This window comes from Vigna angularis, chromosome 2 (genome assembly GCF_016808095.1).
Source record: "Vigna angularis cultivar LongXiaoDou No.4 chromosome 2, ASM1680809v1, whole genome shotgun sequence".
Classification (NCBI taxonomy): domain Eukaryota; kingdom Viridiplantae; phylum Streptophyta; class Magnoliopsida; order Fabales; family Fabaceae; genus Vigna; species Vigna angularis.
Genome location: NC_068971.1, coordinates 28940324 through 28961149, shown reverse-complemented (window position 1 = coordinate 28961149; position 20826 = coordinate 28940324). Strand labels below are relative to the sequence as shown.

Sequence of the window (20826 nt, the reverse complement as noted above, 5' to 3'; positions counted from 1 at the left end):
TGTATTATTCATTATTTTATGTAACCTGAAGAGTGTATTTAAATTTTTTTCTTTTAGTTAATTGGAGTAATTTAAGACTTTTTTATTGTATTACTATTATTTTTATTTTTTTTGTAATTGTTTAAAGTTATTCATATATGTGAGTGGAAGATTAATTATGAGACGCAATTGATACAGTGAAACAAACTAGTATTCTCTTCTTTTTTATCTCTTTACTTTCCATATTATTTATTGTTGCTTGTGTTAAGGAAGGAGGAGCAGGTGCTAAAATAGATATAACTAAAAACGTCTTTAAATAAATAAATCAGTTAAAATTTCATATAATATAACTCATCAGATATAATTGTCATCAATTGATTACTGAGTATATAAAATTATTGTTTAAATATTTTTTATTAGACATTACCAAAAGTGTCTGAAAGAATTTAAAACATAATTTAACCCTAACATTTTATGTTTTTTTATTTATTTTTACGTAATAATTATTAGTAATAAAAATTCTTATAGGATATAAACAAATAGCATTTGATTCTCTATTATAATTTTAAATTATCACAAAAATAACCAACCTTGAAGAAAAAGTGTTATTACAAATAAATAGGTCAAACTTAGTTCAGTCTGTCGTCTATTTACAATTAAATAGGAGCGTTTAAATTTGGTCTGCGGAAGGTTCGGTAGAAAATGGCGGGAAGGGGAAGCGATTCGCAGAAACAACTGTTGAGTCTGATCCGCAATTTCGCCGCTGAGAAATCTCAAGGAGGTAATTCTGTCGCTTCGTTTTCAATTTCTCAATTTGACGGAAGAACAATGACAATGTGCATCTGAAATATTGAATGGCGAAGAACGAAGAGTGGTGACTCTGAGAAAGCAAATCGCTAAGCTCACATCGGAACTGAGCATGGAATATGAGGAGCTGGAAAAGGCCAAACGCTGCAAAGAAATGGTCGAACAGGATCTTAAAGGCTTCGAAGTTCAATTGATGTTGAGTGAAGCTTCGAATCAAACACTAGAGGTTACTTAATGCTTAATCTGTCTGTTTAAACAAATTTTGCTATAACAATTTTAGGACAAAAAATTGAGACGAGTTTTTTCCTAGGTTAAAATTTACTTTTACGTTCTTATTTTTCTCTCTGTGAACTTCTTATAGAGAAATTTATTAAATCAGAAAGTTCTTTTCCATCTATTCTCTCACTTTCTTTTAATAGAGTTGAGTTGAACATGCAGGCGAGGGTATCTTTAATTCAAGACCAGATCTCTGCCGTTGGATCTGATTTGGAAACTCTCAAGGTAACTCATTCTCTCCGTTATAATGGATTTCAATTTTGTTGCTCTATAACTTGTCACTGACCTTTTTGTTTATATGTTGTGCTCTTGTGATCAGTTTGAAGAAGCAGCTTTGCGGTAAGACGTTGCCACTTTCTTGTGTTCTTTTCACGATTTTCCAAGTTAAATTGTTGCGTCAATAGACCTACAAATCTTCCATGTGTGTTTGCAGAGAGCAATTTTTCCACAACATGCTTCATATGAATGGCAAGATAAGGTTGTTGGCGTTAATAAAAATATGGTGCATAATCGAAATTTACCATTCATAATGGAAATAACTTCACCACATATAGTTACTTATCCCTCACTAAATGCAGGAAATTCCAAGAAAGCATCATTATTTGCGACATTGATGCAGTAGATTGTACTGCTTCCAGAGGTACTGTTATTCTTTTCACCGTTATAGTCTATGCTTTATATGTAAGAATACAAGTCATAAACACAGAGCTGGAGGATTCTTGTGTGGTAGCCTTTCTAGTATGAGATTAGTTTTTACTTAGTTTCGGTTCCTTGTCACAAAGTTCTCTTGCCATGTTTGGACAAGAACCAAATTGTATTTTTTTAGTACTCATGTTAGTGACCTCAAGCAATAGTCTCGTTTGTCGATAGTTATTACTATATTTTGGTATACTATCTCAATACAGAAGATAAGGATATAGTAAACGTGAAATAAGATTTTATTCCACTCGTATCAAATTTTAATGCACATATGTTTTATAGGTAATCTTGGCAACACAAATTGCTATATATATACACACACGTGTGTGTGTATGCATGTATTTTTTATTCTGATTTTAGTGAGGATTTCTTCAAGCATTCACTTCTCTTTGCCTACTTTCGAGTTGTATTGGAAGTGTTTGATCCTTGGCAGTTTCAAACTTTATTCCTGCCATCTAGTCAAGGGAAAAGTCAGGAACAAGATCCTGGCTACCCAAACTGGTAGTGGCCTCACCATAAATTGGCTCGCAGCACACACTTTCATGCATGCATACAGTTTTCATCACATATACGTCACACTACCCCCTCCTAGTTTCCAATAATATTATTGATGATCCTGCTCCCCCCACGGGTAGCTCCTGGATCTGCGGTAGTAGTTAGATATCGTCATTTCTTTTCTCTTTACCTTTGAATTTTAACGTAGTGTATTCTTATACAATTAAGCTTTTCTAGATAAAGACTTTTGCCTGGAAACTGAGGATCCAGTTTGATATTGTTTTAGATGAATCACAAGTAATAATTAAAGAGAATGATGCTGAAGTTGCTTTATGTGACCTTGAAAGTACACTTTCAGAGGTGATATCTCAAATCGCTAAAGAAAATGAGGAATACCAAGAAGAACAAAACATTTGTAAGAACGTAAGTTGAGAATCAAATACTAGAATGTCTAGGTTCCTTTGCTATCATTGTTTTCTTAGATTTACCTCTTTCTCATGATATGGAGAACCTGTAGGCTCAGCAGCAATTGATTGATTGTGAAAGAAAGGTGTTTGTAATGGGCATGATAGTCAAGGAAACAAAAGAATTGCAGGATCTGACCATATATCCTTACAAATATTCAGTTGTTTCAATAGGTTTGGCAATCTCTTCTGCATATGTTATGCAATCTCTTATTCATGTTATGAGTTTGTTTCATTATCATGAAAGCACTACTTTACGACGCACGATTGCACATGACGTTGGTCATTTTAATGGGAATGTTTCATTATCATATAAATTAGAATGCTCCGTCAATAAAATCTATTTAATCCTTTTTCATGTTGAGCTGTGGCCTAGAAACTATAGGAGGCAAATTTGAGTGGTGCAACAGTATAACTAACCAAATCCAGCTGATCATTATCTAGATTTGTCATTCGGTAAATCTCATAAAACATGAAAAAAAAGAATCGTAAATTTTATTGCGAAAAATACTGTGCACCCGTCTTCCAAAATTTGAGTACTAGTTATCTAGTTCGTGTGATCTTAGTCTCATTAATGTAGTTAAAGGATTTTAATTTATTAGCATAATTGGAACATATGTGTTATGTACTTAACTGGAAACAAGCAGTCTTCTAAATTGGAAGTGGCATACAGTTCACTTGGTGAGGAACTACAAGTGAGATGTATATGTCCGAGTTGTCATGTGGACAATTTGGATTCTTTCAGCGAAATTCTGGCAAATCTGGAGAGATGACATTTTGTAAGTAATCTACTTCACGACCAAACAATTAAAATGTTGCTATTATCGCATTGGAGTGATACCGAGGAACTGAACTCTGCTCATTTTGTGTGGTTTATTCGGATATAACTTTCATTCTTAAGATAAATGACGACTTATTCCTGTCAAGCAGAACAACTTGTAATTTTTCTCTTATTTTGGCCTCTCATACTGTGTTAGCTACGGATCAATAATATATGCCAAATCTGTAATTTCTATGTTGTAATAATTTGAGTTGGAAATAAGATTTTATTTACAAATTAAACCATATTTTCTAGATTTTAAATTGCTCATTCAAATTTTTAATTTATTTTTTAAATGTTTGAGCATTCAATATTTTTACATGATAAATTTCAACTTCCAAAAGAACGATTCAATTCAACTTGTTTGCACCTTACAAGCAAATGGTCCATCACATTTTCTTTTACAATTTTAATTTGTGTATAAACTTGAGATAAAATGTTTTATTAAATAATTAAATAAATTTAAAAGAAAAACAAGTCATAATGAACTTTTAGTAAAATATTTAACAGGTAGCTTCCCTATTAAAAAATCGTGTAATTCGCTACCTCGCCAAAAGCGAATATTCGTGATTAAAATTGGGAGTTATATCAAGATAGAAAACCACAGATTCAAAGTTCTTTCCAGGTTTATTTTGACGAACAAGAGCTTTTAAAACTCTTTTAAGGGAACTTCTGACAAACTATTTGTTTTTAGAAAAACAAGAATTCATTTTTAAAATGTCATATCTCAAAGGTCAACCATTTCTCTTGAGATAATCTCACTAATAAATCCACCCGGATCTGGACATTTACAGCTCATATAACAAGAGGCCGTAATATAAAGAAGAAAAATGTTTAGATGTTGGTGAGGTACAATTTTTCTGGCCTTTATCTGTGTTACTGATAACCACCAGTCGTTCTGAATCTTGAATAGATGGAAACGAATAAAGCGATGGAAAACCAGTTGAAGTGCCAAAGTTTCAGCTCCAATAAGTCGGCGAGGACAGATAAGTTCTACTATGGAGCTCACAAAAATGTAGCTTAGCCAAGGTAGAAACAAAATACCGGGTCAGTCATAAACCATTCAGAGCCACTTTGTTGAAACCTAATTTGCCTTGCGTGTCGATGGTACTGCTGAATTGCACTGTATGTCTTTTGTGTATGTATTTGTGAGGGCAAAGAGTAACAGAACGAAGACAACTTGGGCACTCATGATGCCAAAATGACTGATACTATTTCCAATTTCCATCCAACTTCCCTTATTCCTAACCTGTCAACCATCAACTCAGTACTGGGATACCGTATATATATGTATGAACTATTTTGAAAAACAAATAAAACGAGACAGCTAAAACATCACTGTGTTGTTGAAATAGGTATGCATGGACATATCTATACTAGTTAACATTTCGGGACTTGATTGAGCAATTATTCACGTTAACAAAGCAACAAGCACACATTTAAAATTTTAATCTGCAGCAGTATTAAACAGGCACCCCAAATGCAATCCCTGTATTACGCATCCTCAAAAGTCAGATAAAGATCAATTAGCACCACAAAATAGAACCTTCATAAAGTGTTGAATATTTATGGATTAAGGATTAAATGTAGCTGACTTCAAAATATTCAGAAGAAATGTTAACTTAAAAAGTTTGTTTACTCATTCGGTCGGCACTTCTTGAATTCAAAAAATGCCATAACAATTCCCTCTATTACAATAAAAATATTATTTAGAAAAGTACAGTAAAGCCAAGTCCTTAACCTTAAAATTAAGGGTGATTTACTTTACAACAGTACCATTGTATATTCTTCCCCACACATGGACCAGAGAATAATGTGTTCTTCATAGCCCAACTTTTTACAATGTCCTATATCTATCTATTCTAATTTTTAAAACTTTTAATTTACAACAGTAACTCAAGATACAAGCTGAGTGGTCAAAATGGAAAAAGACACGATTTTTCTTTTTTTATAATTATAGAAATATGAAGCTGATTTATATAATTAGAAGTATCTAGATTATAAGTGTATTATTTAGGAACGTTTTTATTTATCCTATTATATCTTTATTATTAGAGGATATCAAATCTCTTCTATTTATTGTATTGGTTCGTTCTCAATATAAATAAAGCACCCATGCTGTCTTAGAAGCACAATTTCAACTCAATATTTCTCTCTTCCTATAGTTTTACATGGTATCTAGAGCACTTTTCAAAATCTTGTTAACCCCTGTAGACCCCCTATCTCTAAAGAAACTTCTTTTTGCAAACCTTTCTCCTAGGTTAGGTTCGCTTTCCTAGTTTTGGTGCCACCTTCGACAAGTTTTTGGACAAATAGCCTGCACTACACTGATCTATCCAACTGTCCAAACATCATCATAAACGTCATAATAGACAAATACTGTAATATTTGAAGATTGACATTTATTTGATTGTGCCAAGACAGCAATCGATCACCCATATTCATATATTCCCTTCCAATCTTGAGTAAGATCTCGATTTTTACTACCATGCAAATAAATACACCAATGTACATCAGTAAATCCAATATTATGCAAAATCCACAAATTTCCTAGTGCTAGATTTGAAGATCTTACGGGCATGTTGCGAATGAATAATACTTACTAATTCAAGAGAAAGTGTTGTTCTGACATAGATATTTAGGAGGTAACAGAAAAACTCTAAAAATCATTAGATATTTGTTTCCCTATTTGCCAACAATTGTTATTTCCTTTTTAAGCATAGTCATTTATCCTAGAAAAGGGGAATTAGAGTGAATACAGTCCTTTTTTTTCAATTTATAAGAAATTAGAAGGAACAGGGTGAGTGTACCAGGAAGAAGAAGTGAATGGTCATCACGTCTGAGAACAATATAACAAGAAAATAGCATCCCATCCTTGGAACTTGGTTTAGTTTGGTAATCGCACTAAATGCACATCTGCAGTTCAGTCCATTGCAAGCAATATAAGATAGAAAGTTCTATAAAATATTTAGAACTACTACAACTATCATTGCTAATAATGTTAGTGAAAATCAAAAAGCCCAAGAAATTGCTAATATTGTAAAGTTCAATAACAATGCAAAAAACCACTGAATATTCTTTCTCCCTCTACCTTGTTTCGAAACAGAAAATGTAAAGAGATTTAGCAAGTTTTTATCTATTTGGCTAAATAAAAATGAGATGTATTAAGGATGCACGATGTACAATATTTAGCAACCGATCAAACTAGGCAATGTAATTATTCTCGTACCCAAGGGTACCCACCCTCAGAACGATTTTGATGGGTTCCCCTGCTTTGGTTTGGGACAAGTCCAGGATAAGTTTTGCTCAAGTTTCAATGTCAGCAATGAAGGCAATGGTGATACTCGTTATACATATTTAAGGCTTAAATATTTCCAGTCCCCATAATTTGGAGTTTACTTTTGGTCCCTCAAATTTAAAGCGGCTAGCTTTGGTCCATCTATCCCAAATAGCATTTAAGATTTTGCTTACGTGCCCAAAAAATTACAAGTCAATTACATAACTGATCGGAAGAAGTGGCAGCTATGCTAGAGTTAGGTTAAACTAGTGAAACATAAGTAAAAGGAAATGTAAGGCCTGTACTCCAAATTGGTTCAAATAGATACAAGCAGGAAAACGAGTAGGCTAGCTGCACCATTCTCAATACCGGTGTGCTACAATTAAGCTTGGGTTGTGTTTACACTGTGCTCGGTTGCTATCAATAACAACCTACTTAGGCATCTACATTCTTTTCATCAAACAACCACACCATGCATTGTTTTCCTCCTATCAACGTATTCACTTTTACAACATTAAGATAAGAGATTAAGCATTCTAAAACATTATTTTTTTCAAATTACAACGAGTGAAAAGAAAAATTTTAAAATTTGAAGCACTGAAAAAGAACATATCCCAAATTTGAAGGACTAATATATGTAAACATATATTTAATTATGTGTATATCTTGCAAGATGTGATTCCTCCACCTCTATTTCTTTTCATTTCCCACTCTCCTTTTCCCTTTCTCTCTCATGACACACATAAACAATTCATCATAGACAATATTTGGAAACGTGATGAAGTGAGAGTAGGCTAAGTTACATGATAACAGAATAAGTTATTGAACAGTTCATATCTCTTGTATGATTTGTAGAGATCGTACACCAAATCGGTTTTAGTTATTGAACAGTTACATGATCCCTTAATCAGTTTTAGCACATCTCTTGTGAGAAACCCAAATTTTTCTTTGCCTTCCAAAATTAGTCTGACAATTTGGGCTCATCTTGGGTAGTTCTTCTCATTAAGACGCCAAAGGGGATAGAAAGATTTCCTGTCAGTTAAACCGAGGGCTCTTGTACCAAGAATGCTTAAGGAATTTTCAAATTCACATGACCAAATATTTAGATCCCTTAATCGGTTTTAGCACATCTCGTGAGAAACCCAAATTTTTCTTTGCCTTCCAAAATTAGTTTGACAATTTGGGCTCATTTGGGTAGTTCTTCTCATTAAGACGCTAAAGGGAATAGAAAGATTTCCTAGTCAGTTAAACCTAGGGCTCTTATACCAAGTAAAAGTTAAAAAGGAAGACTTTCTTGTACTACTCAACAACAAAAGTACTACTTACATAGAAAAATTACATCAAAGTTCATTCCTTGATTCAAGGAATAAAAAAAATAAATCAAAGTAAAATAAGTAATAGCTACTATACTATTTTCTTAAAACAACAAAAATCATATCCCTGATTTTGCAATATCTTTAGCTCCTACATGTAAAAGTGGCCCACTCTCTTACAACACTTTTACTTGCTCAGGTTCTTACATTTTATTGCTTGCTCCTTCACTCACTAATCACAATTTGTATTTTGGTCATGCACTCCTTGAATTTTAGAACCTTTCTCCTAAGGAATTTGGACCTTACACATGCAATTACATAGAGATTTGTTAGGTTTCAGAAGGAAGATTAAATTTAGATGAGAATTAGAGTTTTGGGTTCAAAGGGTGATGAAGTGGGTTAAATGATTTTAAGTTTTGGAAAGCTTGGTGGCTTTAGATTTGAGAACTACATATGGGTAGCTTAGACAAACAAGGTTTGGAGAGAGATAGTTCGAAGTACCTATGAACTGAACATGAGAGGCAAAGAAACCCAACCCCTGACAAGGACAATGATGGGTACTAATTGATATCCTTGACGGTGATAAGTACAAGAACAAAGACTTGTTGGGGATTAAGGTGCAGGGGCAGCGAAAGCTGCTTCCTTTCCAACAAGTAAAAATCAAACCTTGAAGGACATATAAATCTACTGTGGGAAGAATTGTTGGTATTTTGTTTTTAAAATGATAATGGTGACAAAAGTTTGTATAACCACATATCATTCACTTGAGATGTTGCACTTATAGTAAAAGAAATAAGACACTGATTTTAAGAAAATCACGTCCCAGAAATAATATTGTGGAATAGTTATAAATAACATTACATGTAAATTTGCAAATGCACTTACATAACAAGCATGAAGGGTATAAATAACTTGAAGATAAGTAGCGCTGCCATAAGGAAGGGCTGCATTAGAGAAGAAACATATCAGGTCAAAAAGTTTATTAGTGATACATAAGATTTCAAAAGAATTTTCACTTACACTAAAGATGGTAATGAACCGATAGACTGATGAAATCTCAAAACTAGCAATACTTGCAAAATTTCCGGTTCCAAAGAAGGCAACATTGAATAAAACCATCTGCATGATACAATAGTTGGTTTACATGTAAAATCAACCATCAAACTATCAATTACATGAAATTATTAGTAATTACTTATTTAGAGCTCATCTGATTTACATTATGAAATAAAAAAGTATGCATAATTCTAGATGCATTAGTTCAAGCTGAGTCTTAATAAACTCTACAAGGTATCAGCTAAACGAATACTACATTTTCTTTTACTAAGTTTTTGTATACTTCTATTTATGCTTTTTCGGGTTAATGATCGTTCAGAGAAAAAGCCAATGAACCAAAGAGAAGTTTATCATGTTCTAATAAAATCAATTTTACACACCCACCAGATTGCAACTGACAGCTATATACAGCCTTGAGCTAAGTATGTAACTAAACTAACTGACTTGAGATAAGTTAGATGTACAGCTGTCAACCTAGAAAAATTTCTAACAGTAATGACAACAATGATAGCAACAATATAGTGGTAATGTTAGGAATCTGGGTAAGAATCCTAACTTTCTACCTCACTCGCACACTTCAGTAAAACTCACAACAAGAAATGGTAATGAATCGGTTGTATTCACATCAAAGAATCAAGAATACAACTGGAAAAAACCGGGGGCTTAACCTCCTTCACCAGGTCTGAACCGGTCTACAACTCAAAGTACAAAACTCTCTAGTGGCAACAATAAAAGAGGTCCTTTTATAAAGACCCTTTTCCCGCCCCACTTAACTGTTTAACAGTTAAGTACTCTTCCTCACCTTTCTCCTTTCATAAATCCTCCATGTCCTAACAGGTAATGACTAGAGACAGTGATGATCATCACAGTGATAGCAATAATGACTGTTGTGGCAATAGTGGTATTAGTAATGATGGTGACAACAATAGTTGTGGTAGTATTAGTGTTAGAAGAACCAAGAAGTTGTAGTAGTATGGAATTCTCAATGGTGACAACAATATTTGTATTGTAGTAGCCTTGATAATTGGTTTTTAAGGGTGACTTCCCCAAGTAAATGGGTGTTATTCTATTATCAAATGTCCTTAGTCAAAAAGTAACAGCGTGAATGAGGAAATGCATGACTTCGGATGTATATTGGTTTTCTGTATTTTTTTTTTAAAATCTCAAGGTTAACTAAGCTTTAAAACAAGGAAGTTAAGATTTAACTAAGTTATATTACGAAGCAAAAAAGACAGGAAAGAACTAAACTTACAAAGACCAATGGGATCCTTGCATCAGATAACTGCAAAGATCTATAATCAGATCCATGGATAAGATCATTAATGGAATCTGAAGATTTATTCACAATGTTTAAGTTGAGAAGCGTATTTTCAAGTAATATCCATGCCATGAGTACAAGAGCAAGAGCAGCATAGAACATAGCTTCATATCTGCACAAGTTTCAAGAGGTACAGGTAAAGACAAATGCATCAAGACATCAACAAGACTACAAAAGCAACTGAAGAAAGACTGGTAAATAAGATAATACCCAATGGAGAGAAGAAGGAACGGAGGTGCAAAGCCAAGAAACATGGAAGTAAGTCGAGATAATAGGCTATTTTCAGAGAACAGCGGGAGAACCATTGAAAACCCTGAAGAATTAGTTAATATCAATCAACAACAGATAATCAGCAAATTTAAATATCTCATCAGCAGGTAATTTATTAATTAGAAATTATGTTAAATATGTAAGAATGTAAGTATCAAACAATCCTACGAATTTCTAAAACTGCAAAATATCTCATGCACAGGTAATTTATTAATTAGAAATTATGTTAAATATGTAAGAATGTAAGTATCAAACAATCCTATGAGTTTCTAAAACTTTATTTGAAGAGTATTGCTTGTAGCTTTGAACATTCAAATGCCAAATTCTATAGCGCATACAAATACAAATAATAGTTGAAATCTATATCAATTACCCTAACCAAATAATCCCCATTGAATTTGTCTGTTAGGTATGTTAAATGAAACTGATTTCTGATATTTGCACTCACGTGAGAATAAAATAGAATTTCAAGTCTCGTAGTCTCGACCCTATTTCAAGCGAAGGAATTTTTGTTCAAATGAGGATACTACATCTAACGCTTGTCTCTACCAAATTTTCACTGAAATGATGGATTTTTTTGCTCAAGTGAGCAATTTTCACTGAAATTATTTCTCTTTTCTTCTTCTGTGTTGTTTATTTGTTTATTTTAACATTAATTAATTTAAATGTGAATGTTAACAAATGTGATAAGTGATGAATGAATGAAGTGTATATGAACGATAGTGTATGATATGGTGTGTTGAGAAAACAGTTATTTTCAGAGAGGGAATACTATGTTGAGATATTTAGGTTCTGTATTTGTTAGGAAATGGAATGTTTATGTGAGAAGAAAATATAGGAGAAAGTAGTTAGTGGTTGGGTGGTTTTGAGGAGTTAGTCTTCTGTATAGGAAGACTATATATAGATGGGCATTCCTATGTCCTGGGGGATGTTTTTTGGTCTGTTTTAGACATTAGACAGGATTGTGAAGAGTCCTGTGGAAAGAGATACATTGTCCCTTGGCTTGGTACATGTTGTTTTGTCATCCTAAATCAACAATACAAGGTCTTTTCAGTGAATTAATGTGTGAGTTGCAATTATCAAGTTTCTACTATCAAGAAACGTAACATGATTCCCTATGAAAAGGGAAGCTTATTTTGAAAAACTTTATGAATATTGATGTAAATATTATGCAAATATATGTTTAGATTATCTTAATTAGTAGTAATGTTACAATTAATCGGATGTTATTCATTTGTATTAATTACTTCTAGCCTTTATAAAGTTTGCATCATGTTATTGAGATACACGGATTCAGAATTTGTATCTTTCTTTTATGCAAGAGGGAGAATGACACTTGGCACATTCGAAAATTTCCTCCCTCATTTTCTAAGTTTACATTTGTCCCATAATATATATATATATATATATATATATATATATATATATATAAAAACAATGGTAAATTAACATGTGAAAATTGTGTATTTTGAGATCGAACAACAAAAAAGTTGGATGACAAACAAATTCAGGCAAACAAAGAATCAAAACTTCCATCTATACCAGCAACAGACCAATTTATCAATTGGTGGGATGCAAGCAACTCTTGCTTTTCAGCTCTGTGAACAGTTGATAAATACACCATGACTGAAGACAAACCAACCAAAAGAGCCTGGTGATGGACAAGTAAAGGAAATTAGTCAAATTGTGATACATAACTAAGGTTCCAAACTCAATGGCAGAGATGTTATGATATGCACCTGTAAGTAAAATAGAGATGAAAAACTGGAACTTTTTGACTTGCAATGGCATATGCTTTGCCAATACTTCCTAACGCCCGCATGAAAATCTAGCCATCTTGCAATTATTGCAATAATGATAATAATAATCCCACTACAAACACTGTAAACATAATAATTCGATATGCTTAAGTTTAGGTTCAGAATGTGTTAGAAAATGGTGGGCTGCAAAAACAACAAACCAAGCAGAAGAAAGAAAGAACCTCAACATGAGAAAAAGCAAAATGCTGTTCGAGATCACTCTTTCAAGACATATTAAGGTAGCGTGCATTTGGTACCAGTGTTTGCACAGTATGGAACAGACCATATATGTTATATATTATGTTTGGTATATTTTGTTAATAGAACAAAAGTGGGCATAGGCTTCCAAACGTGATACTATCTGGTTTAATGGAAAAGGTAGAGAACCGTCTAGAACAGAACAGTAGCATTAAATTAATTGTTTGAATGACAAAAGTACTAATAAGTTTTACTTCTCTTTTCCTTCTTGATGTCTAGTAGCATGACAGAGATAGCACATCAATTTCATAATGTTGCAGTTAGAGACTGGATTGCAAAAGTCTCAGTTAATTGCACTTTTTAAATAACTAATTTCAATAACATTTCTCACATCCTTTTTGGTTTGTCTACACAAAACACCTCCACTCAACAAAACATTTAAATTAGAATTCAGGGAGGGAGTGTGATGAGTAGCTTGCCACAAAACATATTAATCTTTTTATATTACTATAATTTTTTTCAAATTTAATTTTAATTGGTTTTCACTATAGTTATTAAAGCCTTAGAAGATGTTGCATATACTTTTAAATTATAAAAATTATTATTTAAGGAAAAAAATTGAATATCCAATTCAAGGAAATATGAGGGCTGTGACCAAAAAAATTCATGGCACCACCAGAACATGTTTCCTTTAAATGAGAGGAACTCTGAAAAGCAAACTTCTGCGGTGTTTTGATTCCAATGTTTTTCTTTTGCTTTCTAATAAATAAAACATTAAAATATTTTTTAAAAAACTAAATAAGCAATATATGCTAGAAATGAATATCATAAAAATATCATGCGTAAGTTAAATTTAAATTTTTTAATATCAAAAAGTGTTTTGTAACTTTTTTTTTCACTTTTTTTTTCCACTGTCTTTTCCACCCATCCAAAACAAGCTAAGAGAATTTTTTTTCTACGTATTTCCCTCTTATTTTATCTTTCCAAACAACTATTCTTTTACCAATAATAGTTTTATTCTTTATAATTATTGTCTTCCTAATTCTTTCTTCTTAGTTTCATCTGTAATCTAACAAAAGCAAAAGATGTATATGTATGTCTGGGTTAATTAGAAACATTATTCTATTCAATTTAGGTACCAACATAAGACAAAACATTGGATCCTGTTTTGCCTTATAGCCACCAAACAGTAACAAAACAAAATGTCCTTTGGATTTCTTTTGCATAATGGCAAAATATATATTCAGTGGAAGTGACTTACACTAATTCATTGTTGTCAGGGATTTCTGCTGGCATCAATGTGAAAAGAGACAAAAGCCAGCACGCTATGCAAACATATATTGGTATACCAGATCTCCAGGGGATTGACTTAAAGAGATAAAATGAAGCAGTGGCCCCAGCAATCAAAAAACACCATGTGTAGAGCTTCCTCTCAGTGAAGCTGTTAACCTACAATGCAAGCCAAAAATTCCTTTATCAGATAGATTACAACATTACTAGGTTACAGAATATTACAACAAACGCTCATACCAGGAACTCAAGAATGAAAACTGAGATAGCAATGGTGGCTAGAAGCTTGATGATATAATTCATTCTCCTTCTAGATACTTGCTTCCATAATGTATTTATAAACTTGTATTCACTAATTATTTGAACCCATAAAAAAGAAGTCGTAATCATGTATGCATGGTAAAGAGGAGGAGACTGCTCCAGCAACAAAAGCAAGCAAAGCATGCCCGTCAAGATAGACCCATATACATATATCTGCAAAAGGTAATTTATTTATGTATTTAATTGATGGAAACTAAAATAAAACAATTTATGCTCATGAAATCAATATGAATCAATCATCTTCAACCAAGAATCTTAATCAACTGACTTCCATATAATTCATAAATAGTCATATTCTTAGAAAGTGAACTTTAACTCTAACTCAATCTCACAAAATTAGTTTATAAGGTGAGATTTGCATTCACTTATATACTATAATTTGTTCATATCTTTATTTGATGTAAAATCTTTAACACGAGGACTAGACATCTCATGTGTGGGAACTAGATAGTTGTGGGTTTTTCGATGGTGGCCTAAAAATGGTGGCTTGATAGGCTCAACAAAACATTATTATAATCGACTTTGATATGATCTCAAAAAGTGAACTTTAATCCTAATTATATCTCAATATCAATTTGAAGGTGATATTTGCACTCACTTATATACTATAATCTACTCATATCCCTAGTTCATATGAAATCTCCAACATATATAATATGTACATGCTTCTCCATAAAATATCTTTTATTTTCTTCCTCATGATGTAATATGCAACTCACAAGAAATTAAGAAATATCATTTGGAAAAGCTAAGCTTACACAAACATTACTTTTCCACGGTTATTTTTCTGAAGTGTCTCCTCCATTCCGAAAGAATTTCCTGGCAATGACGTATAAGACTGCAGAACATGAAGAAGAAGATAGATCATCCAACCAACATACCCAAGGGTAATTACAGACATGAGCATCAGCCAGTCGTAAGTCTGAAAATAGTGAAGCCCTTGCAGAGCCAAACTTCTGAGGTTTTGGGAAAGATTCATTGCAGCTTCATAATCTCTTGCTGATATCAAACCCTCAATTTTGTCCAGTGTAGAAGAATAATGAGACAGTGGTTTGAAAGGTTTAAAATATAAAGAGTTTGACCGCTTAATATCTGATGTTGTCAATGAAAAACTTTGATAAGGAACTCTTCCATCCATTTTACTCTATCATTTTGTTTGAAAGAAAAATGACATTTTTTGTTATTACTTTCATATTAACATTTTGCTCATGAATTGGCTTTGTGAAAATCTTTATATTTTCTCATTAATAGTTAATTCCTTTGGCAATTCTGTCTACACAGAAAACTATATCTATAAACACACCCAAGTTTGCATGCTTCAAAATCCTTTGACACAAACAAAGAAAAAGAAACCATGGTGAAATCAACGAGAAAATTGGTACATATCAAAGATAATAATTAATGTAAGCAAAGGATACATGATTTGCGAAGAAACTGGTTCAGTATTTCTTTTGTATTGGATAAGACAGCTTCAACTTCATCAGCCTGAAACATAATAAAATTACATCTCAGATCATCCACTCATTAATAGTCCTTTTGTCATGTAGAGAATTTTTACTTTCCTATATGCTTTAGTACAACTATGACAATGAAAATACATAAAAGATTATAACATTCTCATGAAAATAATGAATGAAACACATTAGTCAGCTATCATGAAAGTTAACAATAAATTCTTCATCATACACAAGTCAAAACAAGAGGAAGATACCTTGGTCATGTTAATGTAATCTAGGGGTAAACTTCCAACTGAATTAACAGGACATGGCAGACCAAGCAGAGTAGACTGTCAAAAAACCAAGTAGATTAGATAAATGAAACCAAAGGATGGTTGAAGAAATATACACTACAATATGAAACCCTTAAGGAAAAATAAATTTTACAACCATGAGGGGTGCAATATCAGCCTGATTGACATCCACCCTTTCTAGGTCATGCAAGCCCCATTCAACTGGTGTTGGTGCATCATGCACATGGTCATCAACAAACTTAAATCCACAATCAGAATGGTTGTTGCTAGATATTGGCTTTGGATACTTAACACCAGCTCCCCAGGCAACAAGCGGAGTATCAGTGTTTGAAGGATGCCCATCTCCATGGCTTCCTATGATTAGAAGTTACATAAAAAAAAAAAAAACCATTACTTTAATCAAATAATAACTTTTGTAGGAAAAGCCACAAAAAGAAATTAAAGTATTGAGAAATTGAAGATTCTATCAAGCCCAAGGCAAGGTCTAACGCTGGGAGAAGCAACTTAATGCATCATTTCATGACCGTCTCCGTATGGGGGAATAAATAGTAAACAAGTGGGATGGAAAAGCATTGGAATCACATAGATTCCAAATGTAAAACTAAAAAGATCATTTCAAATGCAAGTTTAGCAAAATACATAAAAACCAGCCTAAAATCTTAAAGGCTTGGAGATGACAATTGAAGATTGCAACATAACTCGTGTTCAACAGTATAGGTATTTGGATCTATAGCATAAAGTGAAAAAAATTAAAAGAACTGTAATCAAAGTATTTAAGCTAGGTGAACGAAATGGAGAAATACTTTAGGTGTTTTTGATTGAATTTGTCAATATGAGCTACATGTGGCCAACCCCACATAGTACAAAAAGGCTTTAGTTTTTCATTTTGTAAGAATTTAGAGAAGTGATAACAAAAAGCAATAAAGAAAAATGGAAGCTAAAAATCCAAGTGTCAAAGTTATGTTTTATGACATTATCTTTTCAATTTAACTCATGGAATAAGGATCCGTTTGGGATAACCTGTTTGGGCATGAAAGCAGTTTTTTTTTACCTTCCTCTAACTTCACTTTTAGCTTATTTAAGCAGGCTTCACAGTCACATTTACAAATAAGCTCTAATTTGATTAAAATATGCAATCTTGATTCAAACTAAGCATTGTTATTATTTGTTTAATTGGTGGTCAATATTAAGAAGCTAATAAGTGGTAGATATGGAGACATCCTTTTTACAAATAAATACTTGCTTCAGCAAGTCTCAACATCTACTATACTTAAATCAAGATACTTTTGTTTGAGATGAGGTAAAATATTATCCACACACATATGATAAAATGATTTGCAACCTTTGTCACTCATTCCATGATCTGCAGTAAAAATGTATGCTGTACGATTGTCCTTGAAATAATCTTGAACAAGATTATAAACACTTTCGGCTACATGGTCAACAACCTTAACATTGTTGAGATAGATGGAAGAATAGGGCTTATGTGCATGGCCATTAGAGTCACATCCAAGCAAGTGGAGGAATACAACAAGATTATCCTGCTGAAGCAACTCCTTTAATTTTGGGTCTTCTCTGGACCTATTAAGAAGGCTTTGAAATTTGTCTAGAGACCACATGTCCAGGAATGATGCATCTGCGTGAAGAATCAACAATACTAAATTGATGAATGAATGAAATTAAGGATTAGAGAATTAATGAAGTATTTTTGTGCATGGTAAATATTTTATTTTCCAGTTAGTATACTACAACACAGGATCCCGGTAACTTCTTATTAACAGGAAAATTTTACAATATAGCATTTTGATCAAAAGAAACAAGGTTAAATATTAGACCTTTATCACATTTTTTAAGTACTTGCATGCATGGAATTATAGTAGAAAGGCAGTAAACACCATGAAAATTATAGAAAGGCAATAAAATAAAAGTACACGAATAGCCACATTTCATGTCAATGTCTATGAGGTGGAAATCATTAAGTAAAGCTGTAATGTTTAGACAAAAACTGAGTTTCTCAATATTCATGCTACTGGGCCAGTCAACTGATGAGAAAAGGTAGGTAGGGCTGGGAAGGCATTAAACAAGAAATAATAACGGGTGATGGATTATGTCAAACCAGTTGCAAAGTCTTCAAACTCATGGGGGTAAGTATCCCAAGTGGAATGCTCCAAGGCACTACAGAAAATGGGAACTATATCAGGACTCCCAAAAGAAATGGTATGCCGGCTTCTGTTAAACACCGAATCGAACTCAACAGGATTAGCCTTCCACCCTGCAAGGAACCAAAACCACTCTTTAAGCACACACACAAACAATAAGAAGAAAATTTAAGCTAATTTTAACTTCATACACACTAAAAAGTAAAAAATGTCAGAAAGCTTATACAAATTAGCTTATAGGAGAACTTAATTTCATTTTAATTTTTTTTTCTTCTATTTTGTCTCTCTTTGAAGTCCTTAAGCATAAGTGTATCCAAAACGACTCTGGTTCTGTTTAAGGTGAGGACTGAGGAAAGAAAAAACTACCGAAGCGTTTTCAGGACAACAATGTCATGTTAAACAAAGAAGAAGAAGGAAACCAACCTTTTGTAACGGCACTGGGATCTTCATAGAAGCCAGCAATTATGGAAACATGACCAGGCCTGGATTCTGTGGGAGGCCTAGCATGAGAAACCCCCCAACGACCCTGCCTTTCGATTATGCCCCTGAGAAACGGCGCTCGGTGATTCCCTTCCGCGTCAAGCTCGAAAAACTTGTCAGCGCGCAAACCATCAGCTACGTTCCAATTTGAATACGATAAGTATCTGATTAATCGATTTAGGTTAAAGCAGAGAGAGAAGAATGGAGTGAACGGTACCAACGAGGAGGACGAGGCGTTTGGCAGGGGCAGCAAAGCGAGGAGTGACGGGATCGACGCCATGGACAATGGGAGTCTTGAAATAGATATCAAAAATGCTGAGCATGTAAACGGCGTGCAGAACGACGCCCAGCGCCACCAGCCATCTCTCCCTTCTCCTCAACCACTTTCTTCCCCTCTCCTCTCTGTTTCCTAAGATCCCATCGCTACGCATTCTTCTTTTCTTTTCTTTTTTTTATACTTCTGAGAGTGATTAATACTGGAGCACTTACTGAACAGCACTGGAGCTATATGTGAAATGTAAGTGTCTGCTAACTCGCAAGGCCGTGTAAGAAATCCGACTTTAGTGGGTCCATAAATAAAATATATGAAAAACATAACATGTTTACGTTACATGTTACATACTGGTATTTGTACCTGTGAAATTTTTAAAAAATTGAATATATTCATAAAATAAATTTAAGTTCATAAAAATATAAATTAAAATTTAATATAAACATTTTATTTTATAAATTTAAATAATGATATTTTTATTTGATTTATTATTGTGCTTAAATTTATTTTCATTTGAAGTAATGAAATTTATAGAATCGCCATTTATAAAAATGTAAAAATTCAAATATCGTTCAAGGAAATACTTTTATTTGTATTTAGAGTTAAGGATTAATGACGTTGTGTATGAGTTGAATGAATGGCAAAGTAGTATTTGTGAACGAGGAAAATTACCGTGTTTATATTATAGTGTGCTGTATATGTTTGTGTTGGTATTGTAATTCGAAATATAACAGTAAATATATTGGGTTGTTATAATAAATAAGTATTGTATTTAGGAATTTGACAAAAAAAGTATAATATTTTAACTAGTTTGATCGGTTGTAAAACAATTTAAGTATAAAAACGTGTTTGTATACGTGAGAGTGTTGTAAAATTAATGAAGTTTCAAATTATCAGGTTTTGGAAGTTTTCTTGAATGTAGCTCTAGGTTGACACCTAGAGTCTAGTTTATTGTCTACTATCCAGTTTGAAACCTAACAATGTTTGCGTACGATTTATTTGCATTAAGATTAAAACTTTATTCTAGTTGCACACCCCAAATCTATTGTTGATAGGGGAAGCACGGTGTTAACTAAACTCAATTCTTATGATGTTTGTTTTTCATGATGACAACACATTGTTAATAAAAACACATGTGTGTACTGTGTTATATATTGAATGTGTACATGCTTACTATGTAATATGCACATAGTGTGTTTGTCACATTATTTGTTGAACATATCATATTGATTGATGCATACTATTGTGTTTATGAAATGATTATACTTGTGTATGCTCAATGTATATTACTCTGATATGAAAACCACAAGTACAAAAGCATATTTGCATGACTTAATCGATTACAGTGTTGTGATAATCAATTAAGGTCATTAGACAACTTGAGTTTTAAACTGTGGCAAAACAACTAGTTTTAAATCGATTACATTAGTTGATAATTGATTAAAAATCGTGTGTTTGCACATATCTTTTGCAAATGTGTTGGGATGTGTTTTGGAAAGAAAAAATTTCAAAAAATCTTCTAAGTTTTAAAGCTTAATCATAGTGTCAGAATTAATCGATTACATAAGTTGGTTAATCGATTTCATAGCGTCAGGATTGACATAAAATATATATTGACGCATTGTTTGATTTTCTGTAAGAACACTTGAGAATTACACTTTCATATCTGATTGATTTTCATCTAAGTGGTTTTACAGATTGTTAAAGAGCTCCAAGAATCAAGAACAAATAGTGGTTTACAGATCTTATTTCTTGAGAAGCAAACATGACTGGATTGAAAGGAC

At 32.9% G+C, this 20826-nt stretch overlaps 2 protein-coding genes across 5 annotated transcripts; one reads left to right on the top strand and one right to left on the bottom strand.

Moving 5' to 3' along the window:
• The first annotated feature begins 643 nt into the window (after nucleotides 1-643).
• On the top strand, nucleotides 644-3700 carry LOC108328526 (uncharacterized). 2 transcript variants are annotated; one of them, XM_052873175.1, is made up of 8 exons: nucleotides 644-760; nucleotides 843-1012; nucleotides 1225-1287; nucleotides 1382-1401; nucleotides 1496-1540; nucleotides 1641-1702; nucleotides 2615-2679; nucleotides 2774-3700. In XM_052873175.1, the coding sequence occupies exons 1-8, from the start codon at nucleotides 682-684 to the stop codon at nucleotides 3116-3118; spliced, it is 849 nt and encodes a 282-aa protein (XP_052729135.1). In that variant the 5' UTR covers nucleotides 644-681; the 3' UTR covers nucleotides 3119-3700. The 2 variants fall into 2 exon arrangements, with proteins under 2 accessions (XP_052729135.1, XP_017417893.1); XM_017562404.2 differs by having other exon boundaries at nucleotides 2543-2679.
• Nucleotides 3701-4353: 653 nt separating this feature from the next.
• LOC108329215 (GPI ethanolamine phosphate transferase 1) lies at nucleotides 4354-19317 on the bottom strand. 3 transcript variants are annotated; one of them, XM_052873336.1, is made up of 18 exons: nucleotides 18989-19317; nucleotides 18715-18906; nucleotides 18249-18404; nucleotides 17475-17768; nucleotides 16269-16486; nucleotides 16094-16168; nucleotides 15801-15867; nucleotides 15152-15474; nucleotides 14302-14535; nucleotides 14033-14220; nucleotides 12514-12610; nucleotides 12317-12425; nucleotides 10715-10817; nucleotides 10439-10616; nucleotides 9151-9249; nucleotides 9016-9074; nucleotides 6351-6456; nucleotides 4354-4789 (listed from the first exon to the last, which is right to left on the bottom strand). In XM_052873336.1, the coding sequence occupies exons 1-18, from the start codon at nucleotides 19200-19202 to the stop codon at nucleotides 4625-4627; spliced, it is 2877 nt and encodes a 958-aa protein (XP_052729296.1). In that variant the 5' UTR covers nucleotides 19203-19317; the 3' UTR covers nucleotides 4354-4624. The 3 variants fall into 3 exon arrangements, with proteins under 3 accessions (XP_052729296.1, XP_017418812.1, XP_017418813.1); XM_017563323.2 differs by having other exon boundaries at nucleotides 12514-12655; nucleotides 18989-19316; XM_017563324.2 differs by lacking the exon at nucleotides 14302-14535 and having other exon boundaries at nucleotides 12514-12655.
• Nucleotides 19318-20826: the final 1509 nt, after the last annotated feature.

Coding starts and splice junctions, on each gene's coding strand:
- LOC108328526 (XM_017562404.2), top strand. CDS start 682: ATGGCGGGAAGGGGAAGCGATTCGCAGAAACAACTGTTGAGTCTGATC. Junction 1,013..1,224: donor CTTCGAATCAAACACTAGAG/GTTACTTAATGC, acceptor TTGAACATGCAG/GCGAGGGTATCTTTAATTCA. Junction 1,703..2,542: donor AGATTGTACTGCTTCCAGAG/GTACTGTTATTC, acceptor ATATTGTTTTAG/ATGAATCACAAGTAATAATT.
- LOC108329215 (XM_017563323.2), bottom strand. CDS start 19,202: ATGCGTAGCGATGGGATCTTAGGAAACAGAGAGGAGAGGGGAAGAAAG. Junction 15,868..16,093: donor ATTACATTAACATGACCAAG/GTATCTTCCTCT, acceptor ATTATGTTTCAG/GCTGATGAAGTTGAAGCTGT. Junction 4,790..6,350: donor CCATTCACTTCTTCTTCCTG/GTACACTCACCC, acceptor GATGGTTGACAG/GTTAGGAATAAGGGAAGTTG.